The sequence below is a fragment of the Diabrotica virgifera genome, chromosome 4 (genome assembly GCF_917563875.1).
Source record: "Diabrotica virgifera virgifera chromosome 4, PGI_DIABVI_V3a".
In the NCBI taxonomy this organism is placed as follows: domain Eukaryota; kingdom Metazoa; phylum Arthropoda; class Insecta; order Coleoptera; family Chrysomelidae; genus Diabrotica; species Diabrotica virgifera.
The window spans coordinates 225,787,977-225,814,636 of record NC_065446.1 but is presented as its reverse complement, the minus strand read 5'-3'; the positions used below and the strand labels follow the sequence as shown (position 1 = coordinate 225,814,636).

Below are 26,660 nucleotides of genomic sequence, written 5' to 3'. Positions count from 1 at the left end.
GAACTTCGCTCGAGAACCGACAACCGATAGAGCGTGTGCGTCGAAAATTCTTGCGTCCGATTTATGCAATGAACACGTCCACACTATAGTTCAGAGAAATAAGGAAAAAATATCCTGTTGGTGACACAACCCCCTCCAGGCCGAAACCAAATTTTTTGAGTAGTATGGACATCTAGGGTAAACCATATAGTTATTGGACACTTAAGAAAATTTCAACTTTAAAAATTCGTAATTCACATTGTTCTCTGCAGATTGAATTGAAATTTATACAAAACGTAGTCTAAACAGTTTATGACAATATGGCTAAAAAGATTTAAAGAAAGTGTTTAATCTTTTTTGTCAATATATATTTATTAAAAATAGTTACAAAAATTATAGTTATTGGACAGTTTATTTAGTTACAGGACACTCAAAATTAGTTATTGGAAAACTGCTTTAACACAATAAAAAACTAAAAACAAATGAAAATTACAAGAAAAACCAAAGATTTCTGTGCGGTATGGGGTACCTATTATGTACAGTTGACACAATTAAATTTTATAATTGCTTCTGTGCTTCTTTGTATTGAGTGAAAAGTTCGTCAATGTCTTCATCCTCACTGTCTTGGTTACTGTTATTAGCATCGGAATCACTATCCTGCAGATTGAAGCAGTTGTGACATATAAATAGATCACCGTCGTTAGAAAGAGAATTACAATTTATTTATATTTCATATTCATTTTCTGTTTTTAGATTTGTAGCAGAAACGGGTGATGCGATGGGTATGAACATGATTTCCAAAGGGACAGAACAAGCCTTGAATACATTAAAAACGCATTTTCCTGACATGGAAATTCTGAGTTTGAGTGGAAATGTTTGTACTGACAAAAAACCAGCCGCGATGAATTGGATAGAAGGTAGAGGAAAAAGTGTAGTTTGTGAAGCAATTCTTCCCTTTCACATTGTTTCTTCAGTATTAAAAACGAGTTCGGCTGCGATGGTTGACTTGAATATTTCGAAGAATATGATTGGTTCAGCGGTCGCTGGAAGTATTGGTAAGTCTATTTTTATGATGTAATACAACATATAAATCACGACAATGAAATCGTGCCCCATTGCCTCTGTAGATGTAGTGCTAGATTGTAAACCACATTGTAAATCCAATATAAGATGTCTGGTTGTAAACCCCACATTATTTCGTGAGGGAAACTTTTCATGAGGAGATAAAAGGTGTATCCATCAATATCACCTCTTGGTTTTTAAAAACGTACTCCACCTTCTATACGAGATGGTGCAGTGTGGTTTTTGTAGAGACTCCTGCTCAATATGAGTACTGTCCCTGATGTATCTGATTTTCAGCGTTTCAGCTGATCTTCTTCTTTGAGTCATCAATCAGCCAATCGCGTCCACTGCTGGACATAGGCCTCCCTAAGTTCTTTCCAGCGTTCTCTACACTGGGCCGCTTGTAGCCAGTTTCCCGCTACTCTTTTTATGTCGTCGGTCCATCTAGTCGGTGAGAAACCGACCAGAAACCGACCTTGGGAGATACTGACGAATCTACGACTCGGGCAATACCTGTCAATGTGTGCTCAATAAAAAAAAAGAAATTCAACATAAACTTATTAGAAGAAGACTCCATAAAAGACTTAGACAAACGAAGATTGGACCAAAAGCTAGAAGAGTTTAGGTATGAATCATTAGAACAGACTTACGAACACATAAAGTACTACTACTACTATCGGTTTACAGCGTTCTCAGACGCCTTCCGACTCCTAACCGCTATTCTTCTCTGTTTAACCATAGACCTGGAGGGATTTCTCTTTCCTCTAGTTCTTTTTCAATTTCCTCCCTCCAGCTTCTTCTCGGCCTTCCTATTTTTCTTCTCCCTTGTGGTGTCCATGCCAAAATCTGTTTAGGGATCCTGTCATCTGGCATTCTCTGTACATGGCCGTACCATACCAGTTGTTTTGTTTTTATGTCATCAATTATTGTATGTGTTACTCCCATCATTTCTCGTATTCTCTCGTTCGGTATCCGATCTCTTCTTGATTTGCCTGCTGCTCTTCTCCAGAAGTCCATTTCTGTTACTAGTAACATTTTCTGCGCTCTTTGTTTCAGTGGCCAAACTTCACTGCCTTATGTGATTATACTTTTAAGTATGCTATTGTATATAAGCTGTTTGTTCGCTTTAGATATTGTCTGGTCCCACAGAATGCCGTTCATCATGGATATGGCTTTTCTACCCTGTATGTTTCTGTCTTTTATAGCAGCATCGAGTGTTCCATCTTGAGTTATCTTCATGCCCAGGTATTTGTATTCATCGCAGTGTTTAATTTCTACCCCATCGTCTAATGTAATGGACTGCTTTTTTAATTTGTTCCTCCAATACACATGGCTTCAGTTTTCTTAATGTTGACTTCGAGGCCCCATTTGTTATATTCTTCTATTAGCTTCCGCGTCATGTAACTTAATTCGTCATGATCTTGAGCAATCAGAATTTGGTCATCAGCGAAACATAAAGTGTATAGTGTTGTGTCGTCATTGAGAGGGATTCCCATGCCATTACATTTTCTTTTCCACAGCTTGAGTGCTTGTTCCAGATAAATTTTAAAAAGGGTAGGCGAAATACAACAACCCTGCTTCAATCCTTTCGTGACCTTAAATCCCTCAGACATCCTTGATCCAGTTTTAATTTTTGCAGTCGTTCCATTATAAAGACTTTGGACTGCTTTGATAAGAGCATGTTTAATGTTGGTTTGATGTAGGGTTGACCATAGTTTGCTGAGGGGCACACTGTCATATGCTTTTTGTAAGTCTACATATACCAGGTGAACTTCTTTATTGACGGCTGTTTTTTTCTCAATAACTTGCGTAATAGAGTACAGGTGGTCTACTGTGGACCGCCCAGCTCTAAAGCCAGCTTGCTCCTCTGCTTCGTAATCTCTATAGTCATTTTCTATTTTGTTCTTAATAAGTTTCCCATACATCCTACTTATTGTGCTGTTTACCGCAATTCCTCTGTAATTTTCACATTAATCCTTGCTGCCCTTTTTGTGGATTGTTGACATGATAGATAATTTCCATTCTTTTGGTAATTCCGCACCATTTAAGCAATCTTGGAAGAGTTTTCTTAGCTGTTCTTGAAGTTTGTCTGTGCCGGCTTTCACTAATTCTGCAGGGATGTCACCAGGACCAGGGGATTTTCTATTTTTCAGGGATTTGGTTATTTCTTCCATCTCTGATTTACTTATTTGTAATGGTGATGAATTTATATGTATACCTATCGTGTTGTCTTATATGTTAACAAATTCTGGTCTTTGTTCTGTTAGTAATTTTGTGAAATATTCTTCCCATTTTTCCGTTGTTATTGGTGATATAACGTCTTTTTTCTTAATGTTGTTCTGAAGCTATTTCCTTGTGGCATTTTTATGATTAATTATTTATATGGGAAATAAGCCACAATTAAAATGAAAAAAATAATTTTATTAACGTTTCTTTTTTCTTATTAGTTCTCATATTTTTAATAAATCTCCAACTCTCTGTGCTTCTTCTACCTCCTATGTAAGTGTTGATTTTTTGGCAGTTCTTTTCCCATGATTCGTTCTTTTTTTGAGTTATCTTCTTTCTTACTTTGGCTTGGGCTTCTTTGTAAATTATTTTATCGTTGTCTGTTTTTGTTGATAGGAACGTTTGGTATTTCCGACGTTTATCTGTAAACATACACAACAACACATAAAAACCTGCATAAAGACAGCAGCCCTAGAAGCTCTTGGAGAAAAAGACCAAAAATACACCCATCAAAATACAAAATTAAACGAAGACACACTGAAATGCATAAAAGAGAAGAAGGAACTCCATATAAAATACCTGAACACAAAAAACTATGAGGACTTGGAACTCTACAGGGAAAAAATAAAGAAGTAAAAAGAAAAGTAGCAAAAGAAAAAAATGAAAGATGGAAAAAGAAACATGCACAGAAATAGAACAACACATAGGAGGAACGAGAAATTCAGAGTCATGGCGTATCTTAAAGTCACTCAAAAGAAATAAGACGGAGAAAATCAAGATCGGTCAAATCAAAGAAAACGAGTGGCAAGAATACTACACTGCGATGCAAAAAAATCGATCCACTAAAAATTTGGTCATTTTTGAAGTTTCGAAATTCCTAAACCTGTTCGATTTAAGTGATTTTTTTACCACGTTATACGCTCTGAGCTTCGCTGGTGTCGCTCCTGGCGGATTACTAATTCAACTTTCACTGGTAATTTTTAAATTTATTATTTAATTGTTATCGCTTAATATTTACAACGCAAAAAAGTAATTAAATTGTAATCGATTTTTTTAAGATTTTGCTAATCATTTTGACGTTCTATTGATAAAATATGAATTTCTTACTTCGGATACTTTCACAATTATCGTGTAGATGGCGCAGATTAATTTATAATTACATATTACAGAACATTAAAAAAACTTAAATTCAGCATTTAAAACGTTAGTATATTTTAGGTAAAAATATATACCACTGCTTTGACCAACTAATATTTTTTATAATTAATGTTTTTAATTTTAATTTTAGATTAATCACTTTGACATTTATGTCAAATTTCCGGTAAACGTTTACAGACTTGCCACTACTGGCGCTCGCGAATTTGTAAATATCCCCTCTACGTACGAGCTCACAGCGTATAGCCTTATTCATTGACAATGGACCGTGATAGTGTGACGTCAAAACGTCAAAATTTTTCCAAACACGTTGTGTCTAGGTATGCGCTAACGTGTACGCAAATAAGAAAGTTAGGTAGAATTAAAGGTCATAACAAATATTTTTCTATCAATCAAACACTAAACATATCAAAATAGCGTGTATCAAAATATACAGTCACTGCCCACGCTAAATAGTCACTAGCTTGATGAAGTTTAACTTTTTTATTTGCGTCCATTTTAGCGTGTACCTAGACACAACGTGTTAAGAAACCTTTTTTTTTGACATTTTGACGTCACGACTATCGCGGTCCATATCGCTGTAATAACATTGTTGCTAGACAGTCAAACTGTCATTGTATACTGAGTGTACGAATCAAACTGTGTTTTTTTCTCAAAGTTCGCATCACCTTGTGGACTATTCTAGCACTTATAAAATACTGAAATTAAAACCCAACTATAGCCTCAGGTTTTCTTAACATTTTGTCTTTCGATTCATTCGCTTATGTTGGATAATAAAAAAGTTAGGTACTTTAACAACTGGCCATGTTAGTCATCAGTACAGGGTTTTTTTGAAATAAGTGCGGCAAACTTTAAGGGGTAATTTTACACATGAAAATAATGACAGTTTGCTTAATAATCATATGTCCGCAAACGCTTCATTTCCGAGATACGGGATGGTCAATATTTTTTTACAAACTGACAATTTATTTATTGCTTTAAAACATTTTTTAAACATTTTAAAGCATTTTTTGACATACAATTAAGAATTTTATATTCACCATTGGCGTGCGTACGGGTAATATTATGCTGGCCGTTTGCGCGCCAATGGTGAATATAAAATTCTTAATTGTATGTCAAAAAATGTGCAATAATTACGTCTTAAAACCCACCAAATTTGATTTGCATATCTCAACTGGTTTTAAAGCAATAAATAAATCGTCAGTTTGTAAAAAAATATTGAACATCCCGTATCTTGGAATCGAAGCGTTTGCGGACATTATGATTATAAAGCAAATTGTGATTAGTTTCTCATGTAAAATTACCCCCTAAAGTTTGTCACACTTATTTAGAAACACCCTGTACTGATGACGAACATGGCCAGTTGTTAAAGTACCCAACTTTTTCATTATCCAATAGAAGCGAATGAATCGAACAAAATGATAAGAAAACCTGGGGCTATAATTAGGTTTTAATTTCAGTATTTTATAAATGCTAGAATAGTCCACAGGGTGATGCGAACTTTGAGAAAAAGGCACAGTTTGATTCGTACACCCGGTATACAATGAAAGTTTGACTGTCTAGCAACAATATTATTACAGCGATGTTGTCAATGAATAAGGCTATAACGTGGTAAAAAAAATCACTTAAATCCAACAACAGGTTTAGGAAATTCGAAACTTCAAAAATGACCAAATTTTTAGTGGATCAAAAGAACGATCAAAACACTAAAGAACAAAAAAGCAGAAAGCCCCGGCGGAATATCAAATCAATTGATAAAGAACGGATCGGAAAAGCGATTCCGTATAATACACAAAAATGTTTGAGAGATCACTGAATGGAAAAGACTTACCTGCAGAATGAACTCAGGCATACATGACATCAATATACAGAGAGAGTCTGTAAAGTGGAATAAATTCAATATCTCAAATACTAATTGTTTTTTTGGAAAATGCTCAGACCCGTCGATTAGTATATCAAATTGTCCTTTTTGACATTCAATAATAATGTATACAGGGTGTCCCAATTTAGAGATATGACGTCATCGTCGATTTTCTTAAATGGCAACACTGTCATTTTGATAGCTAATTTGATAGGGTTTGTAAAGTTATACATAACTGCAAAATATCAAATTTTTATTCTCTACCATTTACAAGATAATAGAAAATAACAAAGTTATATCTGTAATTTGGAATATATTCAATAATTAAAATACTAACTGTTTTTTTGAAAAATGCTCAGACCCGTCGATTAGTATATCAAATTGTCCTTTTTGACATATAATAATAATGTATACAGGGTGTCCCAATTTAGAGATATGACGTCATCGTTGATTTTCTTAAATGGCAACACTGTCATTTTGATAGCTATTTTGATAGGGTGTGTAAAGTTATACACAACTGCAAAATTTCAAATTTGTATTCTCTACCATTTAGATGATAATAAAAAATAACAAAGTTATGAAAAAGAAGTAATCAACTAATAATTGAATTTAATTATTTCAATAAATTAAGCAAAAACTCATAATGTTGCCCTCAATTATTGTCAAAATGTCAATGGGCAACGTTATGAGCATTTGCTTAATTGAAATAAATAAATTCAATTATTATTTGATTACTTCTTGTTCTTCATAACTTTGTTATTTTTTATTATTTGTAAATGGTAGAGAATACAAATTTGAAATTTTGCAGTTGTGTATAACTTTACACACCCTATCAAAATAGCTATCAAAATGACAGTGTTGCCATTTAAGAAAATCAACGATGACGTCATATCTCTAAATTGGGACACCCTGTATACATTATTATTATATGTCAAAAATGACAATTTGATATACTAATCGACGGGTCTGAGCATTTTTCAAAAAAACAGTTAGTATTTTAATTATTGTATATATTCCAAATTACAGATATAACTTTGTTATTTTCTATTATCTTGTAAATGGTAGAGAATAAAAATTTGATATTTTGCAGTTATGTATAACTTTACAAACCCTATCAAATTAGCTATCAAAATGACAGTGTTGCCATTTAAGAAAATCGACGATGACGTCATATCTCTAAATTGGGACACCCTGTATACATTTTTATTGAATGTCAAAAAGGACAATTTGAAATACTAATCGACAGGTCTGAGCATTTTCCAAAAAAACAATTAGTATTTGAGATATTGAATTTATTCCACTTTACAGACTCTCTCTGTATAAGAAAGGAAATAGGAAAAACTGCGAAAACTATCGAGGAATCAGCATAATAGCATCTATAGGCAGACTGTATGGAAAGGCCATAAAGGAAAAATTAGAAATATATATACAGGATAAAATCGGAGAAGACCAGGCCGGATTCATAGCGGGGAAAGCATGCTTGGATCACATTTACACGGTCGAACAACTAATAGAAAAACGAATGGCCAAAAACAGATCCAATCATCTGGCTTTCGTAGATCTTAAGAAGGCGTATGACTCGATACCTAGAAGCAAGCTATGGGAAGCAATGGAAGACATCGAAATCCCACGAAGATTAATAAAAGCTGTAAAAGCACTCTACAAAAATAACACAGTAGCTATCAAAATGGGCAATCGAATATGCAGTCCATTTAAGAAGACAAAGGGACTACTACAGGGCTGTTCCACATCCCCTACCCTGTTCAAAATATTCCTGGAAAAGACCCTGAAACCATGGAAAAGAAAGTGCGAAGGAATGGGTTTACCAGTAAGGAATGAATATCTATGTATATACCCTAAGTTTTGCTGACGACCAAATAGTGATACGGCTCTGTCCCGTCATACAGCTGACCGACTATAATAACTTTTATTTATATTCAATTTAGAATGTGTTTACTAATTTTCAGCCTTAGTAAATTGATTTAATTACCTTCGTAGGAAAGCAACTTTAATACCCTCTCAGTAACCGCTATTCTACGTTTCGCTTGACCGACCGCAGTATGTTTCTCTACACAATCACAGTAATTAACTGTGAAAAATCTAGCTTTAGTAAATTCAAAGAGATTTTTCAGCGCTGCCTCTTGGACTAATAAGCCAGTCCATTGACGGAAGGTTTTGGAGCCATGAATTTTTCTTTCTACCAATTCCGCTTTTTCCGTCGATCTTACTCTCGGTCCTCCTCGTCTTCCGTTCTCTTTTTCCATACTGAGCCTTGGTTTTTAACTACTGAATTTATGTAGCTGTCATGCAGACGGAGTTTATTATTATTATTATTATTTATTTTCAAAAAACTTTATATTAACATAGTCCATGTGGTGAGACCGCTCCTGTCTGAAAAAATTTCTGATTCGGTTTCTTTGTGGATTCCTATTCAAAAATATCTCCTAAACAAATCTGAAGGGTGCCGGGCGGAATTTTTGGGCAGAAATTGTTTAAACAATTTTTTTAAACAAATACAAAAGATCTAATTTTTTTGCCCCGAAGAATATTTTTTTAGGTTTTTTGGGTCATTCTAAACAAGAAAGATATCTTGTGATTTTTCTAAAAAATTGATAGTTTTTGAGTTATAGGCGATTTAAAATCTGAAAAATGCGAGAATACGCATTTTCAAGACTTAAAAACTCATATTTAAATTAGTATTTTTGAGGTTGCCAAGTACTTGAATTGTAGTTTAAACATTCATTTTCAAGATTCCGCAGACTGGTTGGGTCTAACTTCAATTTACACCGTTGTTATTTAATTGTTAATTATGCGTGTCCATCCGATGTTTTTGCCGGTGCGGCGCGCACTTTTTCCAAAAATCTCATGGACACGCATAATTAACAATTAAATAATAACGGTGTAAATTTAAGTTAGACCCGATCAGCCTGCAGAATCTTGAAAATGAATGTTTCAACTACAATTCAAGTACTTGGCAACCTCAAAAATACTAATTTAAATATGAGTTTTTAAGCCTTGAAAATGCGTATTTTCGCATTTTTCAGATTTTATATCGCCTATAACTCGAAAACTATCAATTTTTGAGAAAAATTACAAGATACCTTTCTTGTTTAGAATGACCCAAAAAACCTAAAAAAATATTCTTCGGGGCAGAAAAGGTGATCCTTTGTATTTGTTAAAAAAAATTGTTTTTCTACAACCGTGTTAAAAATGCAATTTTTAGCACTCCATGCGTGCGTTAAAAATGCTACTTTAAGGCACTAGTGCTTTAAAATATTTTTAAGGCACTGCAGTTCGTATTGACCGTGTAGACAATTTTGATGTAATGTCAAAAAAATATAAAAATGGAATGTCAGTCAAGTTCAAGTAAAAGTTTTTGTAGATATTGTCCTGTAATTACGTTTGTAGAAAAAATATTGTATGATATGCGTGTTAAAAAGTACATTTTTAAGGCACTCATGTGAATTGCAGAATTCGCTATCGCTCATTCTGCAAACTTTCACATGCGTGCCTTAAACGTGTACTTTTAACACTTATATCATAAATAACTATTAAACTATTTCTGTCCAAAAATTCCGTTCGGCACCCTTTAGATTTGTTTAAAGGAGATATTTTTGAATAGGAATCCACAAAGAAACCGAATCAGACATTTTTTCAGACGGGAGCGGTCTCACCACATGGGCTAACAGTGCTAAAAAAGATGTTCAATATTTCCATATTTAGCCGCTTCTCACCCTGTTATAGTTTATGCTATCCCCTTCAACAACACTCACTAAGCGAATAGGACTTTTAAATGTACAGACAAGTGAACAATCAAAGCCCATAAGAAAACTGTGACACTTTAAGAATAAAATACCAAGTTTTTTATTAACATTTTTAACTGAACCTTTTCATTTTAGGCGGATTTAATGCTCACGCTGCCAATATTGTAACTGCCATTTTTATAGCGACAGGCCAAGACGCTGCTCAGAACGTATCCAGTAGTAACTGCTTAACAATTATGGAACCTTGGGGTGAAAATGGAGAAGACTTATACGTTTCTTGTACAATGCCTTCGATAGAACTAGGAACAGTAGGCGGAGGCACAATTTTACCGGCACAATCAGCATGTCTTAAAATGTTGGGCGTAGCTGGGTCTAACGAAGAGGTACCTGGAGATAACGCCAAGCAATTAGCTCGAATTGTCTGTGGAACAGTTCTAGCAGGAGAACTATCATTGATGGCTGCTTTGGCAAGTGGTCAATTGGTCAAAAGTCATCTGAAGTACAATAGGTCTTGCTCGAGTAAAGATGCTATGAGTTTAAGTTGTGATATCGCAGGAAGTTTGTGTAATTTGACTAAAAGCAGTTGAATGTGATACTTGTTTTATAATTTAATAAATTAATTTATTTTACCTTTAGAAATGCTTTAAATTATTAAAACACCTAAATGCTTTAAATTAAATGAGAATACTTCCCAAAAATCTCGAAAGTAGAACAAATAATCTCTCTCTCTATTGCAGTTCCTCCTTATGGAGTATTGGGCGCTCTTGCGTTTCTTAGCCCAAAGTGAAAGATGGCTGATTGGCTAGATCAGCGCATCCTCTTCTGTTTTATTATTTCGAGATTTCCTCTACTTTTCCATTCCTCTTTTGTATAACCCACATAACAATTTCATGTTCTTAGTAGATTCATAGAACATACTTTTCAAAAAAAAGTATATATTGAGAATATGCGTAATTACTATTGCGAATGTGCAGAGCAGATACTGAGTATATACTACATTACAGTACTTAAACGTTCTATGTATATACTTAGAATGTACTACCGCACTTCTTTTCAGTATATACCAAGAATATACTTTTTAGAACATTCGAAGGAAGTGCTATAAATCTTCTATTTATATACTTAGAACGTACTACCGCACATATTTTTAGTTTATACCAAGAACGTACTTTTTAGAGTATTCCAAGGAAGTGCTATAGACCTTTTATTTATATACTTAGAACGTACTATCGCACATCTTTGTATTGATTCAATAAAATTGTGTTTTGACTGGGAAAGTTTTGGGGTAGTTCTGATTTCTTTCATTATATATGGATTTTGGGCTGCTGAATCCGAATATGAGGTTTGCGGACAAAATTTCTTGCCGGAACATTGAAAAAATCACGAAAAAAGCGAAAAATTTCAGCTTTTTTCCGCTTTTTTGCTCAAATCTCGAAAACTATTAACTTTTAGTAAATGGTCTGTTAACAGAAATTAAAGTACTTAAAATTATCTACCAATATCACTATTTACTTTTTTCTTAAGACTAACCGTTCGGTCTAAAGTACAAGTTGAAAATTGCCAATTTTTAACGGTCTCGACAAAACCCACTTTTTACATTCCAAAACTTTATTTTTTATTAGAATGCTGTCATTTGATAAATTTCTCCTAGTTTTCTGTACAAATAATAAATGTTAGTTCATAGGTATGGTATGTCTCTTGTGACAGCTTCCATGAGTCCATTCCGTCCTAAGAGGCCGCGAATGTCTGTGCTTTTCCCTTAGAGCCGCAGAAGATCAGGCACAGATGGAGTCACAGTTTCAGTTGGTGTGAACATTTCCTTCGGATCTGTTATTTTGATTTCTGATAAACCTTGAGGTTTTGTCCTTTTAAAATGAATTAGTTGAACAGCTCCCTGACTTCCATAAACCTCAGGCGCGGGTTTCTTTTTTATCCGAGGAATGGATTGCTTAGGAGCTACTGCATGTTTTGGTGCAATACAAGAAATGCCACATATGATGTGAACAGTGTGGTATTCGTCAATTGTATGTACGTTAAAATCAGCGTTATTGTACACCTGCTGTGTAAAGCACGGCAGGTCAATTTTCTGCGGATCGCCTGCGAATACTGACACTTCCAGGCGAACAGCTTCTGTATAGGATGAACAAAACCCCAAAGAGGAAACTACATCAACCTATTTTCTTGAGCCGTACTTTTTGTAGAGAAAACGGTCAACCCTGCAAGGAATGGTGAGACCAACTAACTATCTGGGCCTTACTGCCGCTACAAGACTTTGAGCAAGCGCGTTGCTTATCTGGAAGTGTCAGCAATCGCAGGCGATCCGCAGAAAATTGACCAGCCGTGCTTTACACAACAGGAGTACGAAAACTCTGATTTTAACCCTTTCTATGCCAGGCCTTAACTTGCAAGTTGGTCCCTTAATCCCAAAGGTTTTTTCATGCTTAGAGTCCAATTGCCTTATATATACGTCGCATATAAATAAACAAATAAATGACCAAAACCTGTTTTTTAATGAGTTTTTTTAACCAACTTAAACGTTTTCTTTTCAAAGGTACTCATCAGAGAGCAAAACCAACTTGAAAAAATGTAACTAACTTAAAAAAAATAATGTAATGTAAATTAACATTAAAAGTTTTCTTTTGTGTGGTACTCCTCAAAACATGACACTACGCAAAGACAGACTCCGCATCTTGCACACATGTATCTCGATTCACTTCTTTTTTTTTGTTTTTTCTGTGGCTACAAACGCTTCACCTTCATGGGTCCGCATGACCTGTCTTGGTGCCAACATTTTGAGGCTTTGGGAACAATAATCGTAACATTTTCGGACATATTTATACCGCATTGGGACACCAATGAGTCTAAAATTTTATAAGCAACGCATATTTTCCATAACACCTTGAATGTAGGTATATATACGGCGGCTGGGAATACAGACCCACTTTTTCAAAAACATATATATGCAGCGTTGGGACAGAAAGGGTTAACGTACATACAATCGACGGATACCACACTTTTTACGTCATGGGTGGCATTTCTTGTATTGCACCAAAACATGCAATAGCTCCTAACCAATCCATTCCTCGGCTAAAAACTAAACCCGCACCTGAGATTTATGGAAGTCGGAGAGCTGTTCAACTAATACATTTTGAAAGGACAAAACCTCAAGATTTATCAGAAATCAAGATCATGGAAGCTGTGAGAAGAGACATAACATATTCATATTATGAACTAACATTTATTATTTGTACAGAAAACTAGGAAAAATTTATCAAATGACAATATTCTAATAAAAACTAAAGTTTTGGAATGTAAAAAGTGGGTTTTGCCGAGACCGGTAAAAATTGGCAATTTTCAACTTGCACTTTAGACCGAACGGTTTGTCTGAAAAAAAAAAGTAATTAGTGATATTTGTAGATAATTTTAAGTACTTTAATTTCTGTTAACAGACCATTTACTAAAAGTTAATAGTTTTCGAGATTTGAGCAAAAAAGCGGAAAAAAGCTGAAATTTTTCGCTTTTTTCGCGATTTTTTCAATGTTCCGGCAAGAAATTTTGTCCGCAAAACTCATATTCGGATTCAGCAGCCCAAAATCCATATATAATGAAAGAAATCAGAACTACCCCAAAACTTTCCCACTAGACGGCTCGTAGAGTACAAATTCACTGAATCATATGGGAAGAATTATATTTTAAAGAATATTCTAAGAAAGTGCTATCAATGTGCTATATTGCTCAGAAGTATGTTTTCAGCATCACCTAATCTCATCTTAGGTTCTACTGGTTCTACCAAATACCTATTATATTTACATATATTTTAATTGCATATGAGAATGTAGTTAGTACCTACATTCTACAATATTACTTAAAAAGTAAGTACATATTTATAAATTTTAGTTATTTATATAAATTATTATATAATATTTAGCTAAACTAAAGTATGTATAAATAACTAAAATTTATATACTTATATGTACTTACCTAGATAACTACTATTTAAGTAATATTGAGTTACCAAAATAGATTAGATATATTTTGAAGCACCGCAAACAAAATAAAGAGATTATGTTAGTTCTAGTACTTTATCATTCGTCTTCATCCTTAACACTGCATCGATACAAATAAATGGTGCATGTTTTCGTTTTCATATTTTACCGTTGTTTCCTATCCCTGATCCATTCGGGTAAAAAATGGTCAGAATAAGACGGGGGATATGTATTGTGGAATAACAACATCGGTGGTTAGTGTTGCCAAACGGAGGGAAATCTCCCTTTTTGTGGGAATTTTCAACATATATAAAGGAAAAAATTAACTCAAAAAGGAATTTTTGCTTCAGTCCAAATTGTAAATAATTATTAAAAAAAATCAAAATATTTGAAAATAAATAAACATATCTTGTCAGATTTTGTAAACAGGAAGGAATTTTTTTATAAAAGTGGGAATTTTTAAGATAAGTTGACGGAAAAAACTTACTCGACGGTTGGCAACACCAAAGCCTTTGGTTGTTGGTTTTAGCACGTTTTGGTGCTGGAATGGCCCATATTGAATTGAATGTACCTAGATTCAAATTCCAACGATGTAAAAATACTCATGATAAACTCGAAATGGTAGTCATTTCAATTATGAAAACGAATTTTTAATAATAAACGTTAATACAATTAATGTTTAAACTTTTTACCATACAACAATTTTGAAATGAAATTCGTCCAATACTACGTACATACAAAAATTTTATTAATTATTCTAAAAAATAACGAAGTTGGTAATCTATAAGGCTAATATTATACTTCCTATACATACATATTATTTTTAAGATATTTTAAAAGTATCTACTTATAAGTATGTGTTAAGAATGTACTTATAAGTATGTGTTAAGAATATTCGATAAAGGTATATTCTAAGAATAAACTTTTACGAATATTCCGAGATACTACTTACACGAATGTACTCAGTAAATTCGGTACGAGAATATTCCTTGAAGTATATGCAAAGAACATGAAATTTAGAATGTTTTTTAAGGTACATGCTATGCTTGTACTACGCATATACTAAAAAGAATATACTCCGACGAATGTTGGTAGTATATGCTTTGAACATGATGCGAACATCATTGTTATGTGGGAATGTTCTTACATTCCATGTAAAAATAAGTATGGTATTTCTCGTGTCTATTTCTGTATAATTTTTCTTTCTCTGTATTGTTTTCCTTTTGTCCTCGCACATTTCCATTTTCTTTGGCGTCATCTCTTTTTTATCCGTGTCCATTTTATTGCTTATAGGTTTTTTAAATTGCCGGGTAATAAACTTTCTTCTAGTTGGTTTCTGTCTCTATTCCATTTCCTCACTTCTCCATCTAATGTTAGCTTGTTAAACTTAATTTTAACCTTTTTTCCCTTTGTTATTATTTCTTCTCTAGCTATTTGTCTTAACTTTCCCTGTATCTGTAGTTCCTCTTTTGTTAAATCATGATTAATATAAATCCTATGATCTTTTATGTGCTTCAGTTTACTTTTATTCTGTATGGCCATGTCTTTTTCGTGCCTTTTCTCCAATTTAACCAAGCAGGTTTTGCTACCTAGTTTTATTACTTCTTCTGTTACTACCTCCACGTTCATCTCTTTTTTCATAAGGTTTTTTGTCTTCTTTAAGTACGTTTCTGTCATCTGTTTCGATTGGAATTCCTTGAATTATAAAATTTTTCTCCTTGTTCTCTCTTTCCAATCGCTCCAGTCTAGCTTTCGTATCATTCAGTTCTTTTTTAATTTTTGCCCCCTTGATTTTCTCTGCGCGATTCCCTTGTTTAATTTGCTCTATTTCCTTTTTTATTTCTCCAAGCTCTTTCCTGTATTCTCTTTGTTCTTTCTTTAGTTCCTTGACCTCTGTCGTTTGTTTTGTATTTTACTCGTTAATTCCCTTATCATATTGAGTAGTTTATCTATCTTACTATCTTGACTAATATAATCTAATATCTTGACAATCAAGCTAATCTTGACAAATATTATTGATCCCCAAACCAGGCAAAAAATTAGAAGAAGTTCTAACCTTCTACCGACATAGCTTGCTACTCACTATCTCCAAAATTTTCGCGAAAATATACGTAAAACAGTTGAAGTCAATAATAGAAATGGTGCACTTAATTCAAGACTATCAATTTGGATTCCGATACAAACATGGTACCATGCAACAAGTACGTAGAATAGTTAACAAGATTAATGATGACTTCCAACAAAAACGTTACTGTTCTGCTGCCTTTATTGATATGTCACAAGCATTCGATAAAGTTTGGCATATTGGACTCTTCTACAAAATTAAGAAGCTACTCTCATATCCCCACTTCCCATTACTAAAATCCTACCTAACCAATAGTCACTTCATTGTCAAACAAAACAAAGAATATTCTGCTCTGAATGCCATAAAATCAGGGGTACCACAGAGCAGTGTACTCGGACCTATCCTGTATTTGATATACACAAGTGATCTTTCTACTACACCGATGGTTACAATAATCACATTTGCGGACGATCCAGCTGCTCTCTCTTCACTCGAAGACCCAAAGATGGCATCAAGACAACTTCAAATCTGCCTTAACTACAAAAATGACTACACTACACTAGAATCTAAACTAGACTGTAATCGAACAGGTGATGGATTGTAGATACCTTGATGTCGAAATATCTAGCGACAGGCATCAGTGACAAAAAACAAAACAGCAGACAACGAAAGCAGCGAGAATATTTGGTTTCCTGAGGGTTATAATCTGGCGGAATAATACATATATGTGCACTGAAAGCGAAGTCCGCATTTATAAGACATGTGTTAGACCCATACTGACATACGAGGCTGAGACAACAAAGACCAAACATAATAAGAACAACAAAGATGAAAACTCTAAGATCCATAAGAGGTATCGCACTCAGAGGTAGGATACGAAACGAAGACACATTGAGAGAGCTAGGCTACTAAGACGTAGTAAGATGGACAAGAGCACGACGACGCATGTGGAGAGACTACGTAGATTGGATGAAAAGTACTGTCATAGTTGCTGATATCGAAGAAGATGTTATATTAGGAATGAACGTAATGGATTTCAATTGGATTTTAAGAATAGAATAATCAAAGTTGGTAACGAGGAGGTATTTCTTCATCTACATGATGACAGCACTGTGCTAGCAGCCATTAAAGAAGATACAGTTGTCCCTGCGAGGAGTGAAACGATCATCGTAGTGCGGCTACAGGGAATTGTAGAAGGAACACCTGTTATGATGGATCCATGGAACCACGACGAGGAGGTTGGCCGAGGAATCATAATTGGAAAGGAATTGGTTACTTCTGCTAAAGAAATTCCTGTGAGATTGATTCATGTCAATGACTACCCGGTGACCATCAAGAAGGACACAAGAGTAGGAACGTGTGTACCCGTGACGTCCATAATCCGTCAGACGACAACATCAGATAATTCCAACGACAAGTTTGACCAAATGGTTGCAGTTGCAGGCCAGTCTCTAAATCAAGGAACGATTTTATTGGATGAATAGTTCCGACGATGTAAAGGACTGGTGCAAGAAATGTACTACTACCTGTGCTACGAGTTACCGGAAAAGAAAGGCTCCTATGAGACAGTATAATGTTGGAAGTCCGTTTGAAAGAATAGTTTTGGATATTGCCGGGCCATTTCCAGAAAGTGAAAATGGATGCAAATACATGTTGGTCGTAATGGATTACTTTCTATACGAAGTGGGCTGAGATCTACGCAATTCCGGACCAGGAGGCCGCCACTATTGCAGATGTGCTAATCAAACACTGTATCAGCCGATTTGGAGTGCCTCTGGAGATCCGTAGTGATCAATTAGGGAACTTTGAGAGCGATTTATTTCAGGGAATCTGTGATAGACTAGGCATGAAGAAGACAAGAACCCCGGCCTATCACCCGCAATCGGATGGAATGGTGGAGCGTATGAATAAGACAGTCGGCAAGTATTTGACAAAGATGGTGTCCAATCATCAGCGAGACTAGGACCAGTACCTTCCGTTCTTCGCAATGCCCTATTCGCGGTGTGCAAGTACTTGGAAAGGGAAACGAGAAACGACCGTGCGCGAGTCGCGGAGAAATATTGCAACTATCTTAAATAATTCATATTGTCAATTGAAATTGTCAAATTGACGTATATTTCATACCTTCTGTCAATGACTTAGAAAAATTATATATTGCTCCACAATATTGATATGATATGCAATTATTATATAAAGGTAAATTTAATTAATTGTATTTTGCTTGCAATACTGCATTTTAATAACGGATTTTATTTACTACATACAATTGTTTACGTTTGCTAAACATAACCTGCATCTTATTTTTTTCTTCTTATTATTTTTTTGGACTATGGTCTTGACAATTATCCAGCAACCAGGACTAATATAATTGGCCAATATAATTAAAAGTGCGAATAAAAGTACAGAGCGTAGAAATAGAGGTCGCTTTGCCGAACTTGCACGGTCCCAATAGATTTGCTGTTAATGAATCAACGGGCCAAACACGAGCAAAAGACCTATTTCGACGCGAGATGCGTCTTCCCTGTGATTTAAAGTTTGGATGTCGGCCTGGAGAAGATGTGGCTGGTGAGGATTATGTGAATGAATTGCGAAGAAGAATGGACGATATACACGAGTTGATCCGTTCCCATCTTCAGATTGCTAGCGACCGAATGAAAAAACGATACGATACCCAAGCCGAGAAGGGATGTTTCAAGGAGAACGACAAAGTCTGGCTTTATAATCCAAAGAAGCGAACAGGTTGTTCTCCCAAGTTGCAGCAGTTCTGGGAAGGCCTGTACCTTATTGTCAAGAAAATTAAATACGTTATCTACCGAATAATCAAGATTCCTAGAGGAAAGCCGGTAATAGTCCACCATAACCGGTTGGCGCCGTACGAGGGAGACCACGACGCAAATGAAGAAGTGGAAGTAAACCAAGTACGAGAAATACCTGACCTCACGTTCGAGGAGTTCATGGGGGCCTATGGAGGTACCGATAAAGCGAGACATGGTGTTACCACTGAAGAAAAGCGAGATCTACTCGCACTTCCCGATGACTATTCACTGGCCGTACCATCCCGGCGAGTATCAGATACGCACGATGGTTGGCATCCGCCTTTCGAAGGAAGTTTGGTCGAGTTTCAGAACTTCAATGCCAACTGACAGCTCCTGGCAAAGCATTAAAACTCCAAGATGCATCACGTTACCTATTCTATCTGGTAACAAAAGACACTGTCCATGACCAATATACCTACCAAGATTTATGGAATGCATTATCCCAATTGAGAGAGCACGTGTCGGAGTCAGACGTGCAAAAGTTAGCCATACCAAAGTTAGAATGCCGCCAATTAGACTGGAGGGTTGTTCGCAATATGGTGGAAGAAATTTTTAAAGACACCGAGGTCCAGGTATTAGTCTGTTGCAATCCGCATAGTTACTGATGCGGAACGAAGACCGTCCCTTGTCACTTTTATATAACTGGAAGTTGTAAAAGAGGGTCCAGTTGCAGATACCAGCATCCAGTTCGAGTCCCGACAAGGTTCCAGGAGGAACCATCTCTTAAGGAGGGGGCAATGTGATGAAATTACACGCTCCTTCACCACCGACAGCAAATCTGAACTTTTTATATTTTAACGTAAACAAACTATTGATTTATTGTTATACTATTAAATTCTTTTATTGTTATGTAAATATTCTTTTCGGCAAATGACCCGACCTTTTAAGATTTATGATGTTCGATCCATTTCTGGTAAATTCGATTTTACCTGCTTTGCTATTATGTGCCAATATTACTTTTATTCATGAATGTTCCAGAAAGAATATTTTATTATTTAAGGAAGAAATTTATTTTTGTAGTTCAGTTGTGTTGTAAGTTCGCTTGCGGTATTTTAAATTGTGTACAGAGTCGGAGTCGGATGTCGGGAAAAGTTAAATTGTAAATAAATAATTATAATGTATTGTTATGATCTGCTTTCTATTACTTTTATATTAATTATTATTTACTTGATCAATTATTTAACTAACGCAAATCATACATAAAAATTAAGAAAGAATCTCAGGGTGCCTTTTTATAATATAAAAATATATAAATATAAATAAATATATAAAATATATAAAATATAATATAAAAATATGTCTAAATTATCTTATGTTATACTTATCTTCTCTCGTGGTTTCATTATCTCTTAGTTGATCCTTATCGGAATAAAATAGGAAAAGGAAATAAATAGAAAAATCATAAATAAAAACATACAATTACCTTTATTATCAAAAAATATGTTCTGTAAATTTATCAATTAAATTCTGTGGGCATAACTGTCCAAAAGAAACTTTTACCATATAAATTAATCTAATTCAAACAAATATTTATCGCTTTGTTCTTGATACCATTAATAAACCCAGCTAAACAAACAAATTTGGTATTTGCAAAATTACTTATACTTCCTATTAAATTTTTGAAATGTTGCAAAACATGCAAAAAATATGTTCTGTAAATTTATCAATTAAATTCTGTGGGCATAACTGTCCAAAAGAAACTTTTACCATATAAATTAATCTAATTCAAACAAATATTTATCGCTTTGTTCTTGATACCATTAATAAACCCAGCTAAACAAACAAATTTGGTATTCGCAAAATTACTTATACTTCCTATTAAATTTTTGAAATGTTGGAATCTTAAATTCATATGCTTTTACGTAAAAAAATTAACTTCTGATTATAAAAAAAAATCCATCACATAGGTTATTGACTGACCTTTTTGATTCACACACAATGATGTCTCCTCTTGACCCGAACAGCTCCTGTTGATTATGTTAGGCTACCAATCAAAGCCCTCTCCGTTCTCAGCAAACAATCCAGCAGGATACCAGCAACTATTTCTCCAAAACTCAAGCCAGGCTTCCATTGACCAGGACTCGTTCAATAAACTCCAAATCTCTCTCCTCTCTTTCTCTCAACAATAATCTCCTGAGACCTAAGTATCTTTTTTACTTGGCGTCACAAATAATTTTAATAATGATAATTCTTGTAACTTACTCTCTTGGACTTTACATAATCAAAGAGGTATTTCTTCTCGATTTGATTTGTCTCTCGTACCACTTTTCGGCTACTCCCACTATCAAAACAAAACAGTACTTGCTTCTGAACTGCTCACGAAAACTTTTGACTGCTCTTTCTGGATGCCAGTAACACAATGATCTTTTCTTTTCCAAACTGTCTCAACATTCAAACAAAACTTTCCCCATTCCAAATTTCCAAGCCAATCAAGAATCCCCATTCTTTTTTTTTCATTCGAAAACCCACTCATACTTTCAAACAATACTTATACTCAAAACTAATGACTTTTCGGAAATTATCTAAATATTCCTGTCATTAAACAAACATATTTAAAATTCCAATTCTCTTTACCTCTATTTTTCTAAAAACTAATAATTACATCTACCTGTGGATTTCCCTTTTCCGTAATAAACAATCGGTTTAAAATTATAATCCTAAATAACTTTCCCTTCACTTTTATTTACAAAAATGTTTTTAATTCTTCATGGAAAACTCATTAAAAGAGAAACCCACTTTGCGTGAAAGCTAACTTCTAACAAATATTTACAAATCAATATACAGGGTGTATCAAATTTACGTGCCCACGTTATATTAAAAAAATTAAAATTTTTATTCTATCTTTGATTGCTAAATTGAAACACAATAACATCCCCGCCTTGTTTTGAGATAAAATCGTTTTTAATAAGTGCACCAAAAAAATTATTTTCTCTCGACAACAACACTTTTCTATTGTGTCATAATATTAAGTCCCACCTGAAAAACAATTGCTTCCTTTTTCCCAGTGCCCAAACAGCACAATTACATCCCTGGGACGTACCTGGGATGTACCACTAGGACATTCGTACCTCCTGAGGACGTACGTTTCAGGTCCTGGGAAATCCTCGGTACGTACCGAGAACGTCCGATGTTACAAAATCATCCGTGCCCAGGACGTCCGACCGAACTCTCCTGGGGACGTCCGACTAAAACCTCCTTGGGACGGTCGTCCAAAACCTCCTTGGAACCTCCGACCAAACCTTTTTAGGGCATTATGTAAAATGTTTTCAGAAATTTTAAACATGGCGTTTAATTACTATTAAACTATGTTGAAAAAGTCTAAAATTATTTTATATAAATTTACTCATAATTTTTAAAGATGAAATCTGCATTTAAAATGAAAAAACACATACCTATTACCTATATATCAAACAATTTTTAATTAAACTTTAACAAACAATAAGACGTCTTTTTATGTTCCTTCTCCTCCAAATTTTGATAATTCTTTTACCTACAATCGTAGATAAAAGAATATACCTAAGTTCCTACCTTATATAAAAACACTTATGCCATGATTAAATCCGGTTTTTGCTGAAGTAATGTATCTAGCTGTACAAATTGTTCCTCTGTTTGCATTAGAAAGTTAATCTTTTGTAGAATGAATAGAACATAGAACCTAACATTTCCTTCTATAACGGTTAATCTAATCCCTATCCTATGATTGGCCAGGCGCAGGGTTCTAGCTTGACATAATATGACACCGTTGCCGTATCCTCAATTTTTTCACAAACATAACCACGTCACATAAAGATACATTTAAAAATAGCTGCTTCAATAATTTTGAAGCACCAAAAAAATAAAGTTTGAAAAAGTAAATAGTACATTATCAGTGTAAATACTGGATAGAAAAAACTCAAAAGAGGCATTTTAAATCAAAGTTCATTAAAATTGTTACAAAAAAAGATAAATAAATATCAACTGTATAAATGTTTTTAAATCAAAAGATAATTTAAATTCTTTTTATTAATGATTACTATTAAGACATTAATTGAAATTTAAATTATTCAGTAGATTATATTCAAAGTTAACCAACACTGTTATAAAAAGGAAGATCAACTGATAAATGAAGATAAACTGTATACATTTTGTTTAGATTATAAATCTATCTTTATATATTAATCTTACTATTCTTGTATATTATACCATTGATTGGAATTATACAAGAATCAAACAATTAAAGTATGGCAACACTGCAAATGCCAAATAACTGAAGGTTATTAGATACATTCCTGAACTGGTCTGGATTCGTAATTCCTAGGGACGTCCGTAATCGTACTTCCTGTGGACGTCCGATTCAGGTCCCATTACATTCTGACTTAGCGGGACCTGAAACAGACGTCCTGGGGACGTCCGTAATCGTACTTCCTGGGGACGTATTAATTTGTAATTCCTGGGAACGTCCGATTGAGGTCCCCGTACATTCGGACTTAATTGGGACCTGAAACGGACGTCCTCGGGATGTCATGTGCTATCTGGGTGTCTGTACTTAGGTGGGATAGGGTAATATTTCGATCGAAAATTTCCTAAGTCTTTAACCTCAAATGAATGTTCATACTTTTTGGCTACTCTGTTTTCTTCATTTATTAAATTTTTATACTCCCTCAATATTACACGCAGTTCCTTCTCCTTTTCTTCTCCACATCGCAATTTTCTTTCGTTTTCTTCCGATTCTTTACACATGTTTATTGTGTATTCTGCCTCCTCCATTTTGCATACTTCTTCAAATACCACAGTTTCAATGGTATCTCTTTCGCCTTCTTTTTCTATTCTGATCTCTTCTTCTTCTGGGCTCATCTCTTTTTTTGAGGAATCCCAAGCTTCATGTTCTTGTGTCCATCTTTTTTCTTCTTTTCCTTCTTCCGGGCTCATCTCTTCTTTTGAGGAATCCCAAGCTTCATTTTCTTTTGTCAATCTTTTTTCTTCTTCTTCTTCTTCTTCTGGGCTCATCTCTTCCTTTGAGGAATCCCAAACTTCATTGTCTTTATTTATCTTCTGCTGCTTTCTCCTCTTTCTTTTCTGTCCTTGCTTCATTGCCAAATTCGTTTCCACTGTTTGTTTTTTGTCTAAATTATCCTTTTTCCGTTTCTCATGTTCCTTGTCCATTTCCAGAATGTCCTGTTCTTCTTCTTTTTCCTCTGTTATTTTCATCGTGTTATTTTTGAAATCTATCACCACATGGTTTTCTGACAATTCATCCACTCCTACGATCATATCATGTATCATGTTCGGCATTATAACACATTGTAGTGCATAAAATTTCTTCCCCAATCGAACCTTTATTCGTATTCCTTCATTTATTGTTGCCAATGTCCGTTTATTTGCGCCCACTAAATTTACCTTGGGAATTTTGTAAATTAAATTCGTTCAATCAACCTCTTCTATTAATTTCCTGTTAATCAATGTAATTTCCGAACCAGTATCAATCATAATTTTAATCAGTTTCTCATTTATAAAACCATCTACAAATTTTAAATTTACTCCACTTCTTTTATCATTATTTCCTGCTAATTTAATAAATTCCTTCGGGTGACAAAAAATTCCTGTTTGTTTTTTTGTGTCTAGTGAGCGCCTTTGTGAAAAAAACGCTTGCTGTTCTTCTTCGTTTCTTTTTTCGTCGTTTTGTCTCTCATCCTCATATTCGCCTATTTGCGTATTGTTTACCGCTCTTCTATTTTCTCTTGGTCTGTTGGACCCGTATCGGTTTCCACGATTTTCCTGTTCATTCCTTCTATTATCATTTCTGTCTTCTTGATATGTGCGGGTGTTATTTCTATTTTGATTTTCTCGATATCTGTCTTCGTTCCATTGCCGATTTCTTTGTTCATAGTTTCCTCTTCCATTGTCTCTATTTTCGTTTTCACTCCTCAGAATAAATTCTCTTCTTGTATAATCTCTCCTAAAGTTTTGTCTTCTATCTCTATAGCCTTGATTTTCGCGTTGTCTATAATTTTCTTGCGATCTTCTTATTTCTCTTTCTCTCATTCTTGCTTTTCGTATTTGTAAAAATTGGCACAAAGTGTCGATATCTTTGTATAGTTTTGTAATGTTATGTGATCTTCTAAGGTACCTTCAAAATGTCTGGCTATCAGTTCTACTATCTGTTCGGACGAATAATTGTAGTGTAGGTGTTTTGCATTGTTGTATAATTGTAGCGCGTATGTTTGTTCTGAAATACCCATTCTATCATGGTGCCTCCCATTTTGCAAATCCTTGTTTATTTCCATCTGCTGTATTTTTCCCCAGAAATAACTCAGCAACTTTTGTTCGAATTTATGCCAATTGTCCAATTCTTCTTCTTTGCTATCAAACCATAAACTCGCCTCATCTTTAAGATGGTTCCTTATCGTTTCTGTGGCTGTTTGGAAGTTACCGATGTATCGTACTTTCTTTTTTAAATTGTTTATGAAAATTACTGGGTGTAATTTTTTTACATCCCCACCAAATCTTATTTTCACGTCCTCTGTAATATGGATAATCGTTTCCCTTCTTTCTCCGAAATTCTGTTGCGTCTTGTTTTCGGTGACTTGTTTTTCTATTTCTGTGATTCTTTTTTCCACTTTTCTTTCTATTTCTCGCCTGTCTTCTTGTAATGCATTTTCAAATTTGGTTTCTAAATTTTCTAGTTCCTTTTTCTGGCAATTGTTTATCTCCTTCATTTTGATTTTGATTTCTTTAATCTCTATCTCCTGTTTATCGCTCTTTTCTGCAATCTCTTCGATTTTTTTTACCATTTCCTTTTTGATACTCTCTATATTTCTGTTGTTTTCTTCTATTGCTTGTTTTGTTTCCTGTTGATTGTCATCAATTTTTTGTTGTGTTTCCTTCATGGCTCGTTTTGTTTCTTCCTGATTTTTATCCATTTTATTTGATGTTTCATCCATTTTTTGTGACTGGAGTTGCATCAGTTGTAATAATTTATCTATTCCTGACAATTCCGGTTGTTCTGATGCCATGATTGTTGTTTCGAAAATGTCTTCTTGTTCTATATGTTCTTCTTGTCCCAAATGTTCTTCTTGTTTTTTGTTTTCTTTGCTTTTGCTTCTGGTTGTTATCGACATGTAGTTAAAATAATTTTATCCCCGCCTGATACGAAATTCGAAAATACCTTGTATGCTGTAGAGACGAACATTTTTCTCTCCCCAAATATAATCAATTTATCACACAAATTTTCAAATTTATCAAAATTCAAATCAAACAAAAATAAAATAAATATGTAAAATTGTACATAGATAAAAAAATAACTCAAACAAAATATTTTTCCGACGGGCAAATAAATTTTCCTTCACCTGTTTTTCCGTTTCCTATCCTTTCAAATTCACAACCAGAGATACTTTAATGTCTTACGCCATGTTGTTATGATCTGCTTTCTATTACTTTTATATTAATTATTATTTACTTGATCAATTATTTAATTAACGCAAATCATACATAAAAATTAAGAAAGAATCTCAGGGTGCCTTTTTATAATATAAAAATATGTCTAAATTATCTTATGTTATACTTATCTTCTCTCGTGGTTTCAGTATCTCTTAGTTGATCCTTATCGGAATAAAATAGGAAAAGGAAATAAATAGAAAAATCATAAATTAAAACATACAATTACCTTTATTATCAAAAAATATGTTCTGTAAATTTATCAATTAAATTCTGTGGGCATAACTGTCCAAAAAAAACTTTTACCATATAAATTAATCTAATTCAAACAAA

At 34.2% G+C, this 26,660-nt stretch overlaps 1 protein-coding gene across 1 annotated transcript in view; it reads left to right on the top strand.

Moving 5' to 3' along the window:
* The window catches only part of LOC114329359 (3-hydroxy-3-methylglutaryl-coenzyme A reductase), a 68,167-nt gene extending 57,481 nt beyond the window's left edge, over positions 1-10,686 (top strand). Inside the window, exons 4-5 of the mRNA XM_028278424.2 lie at positions 733-1,034; positions 10,183-10,686. Coding sequence (XP_028134225.1) covers positions 733-1,034; positions 10,183-10,634 — 754 coding nt within the window. The 3' untranslated portion in view covers positions 10,635-10,686. The remainder of the gene's footprint in view (positions 1-732; positions 1,035-10,182) is intronic.
* Positions 10,687-26,660: the final 15,974 nt, after the last annotated feature.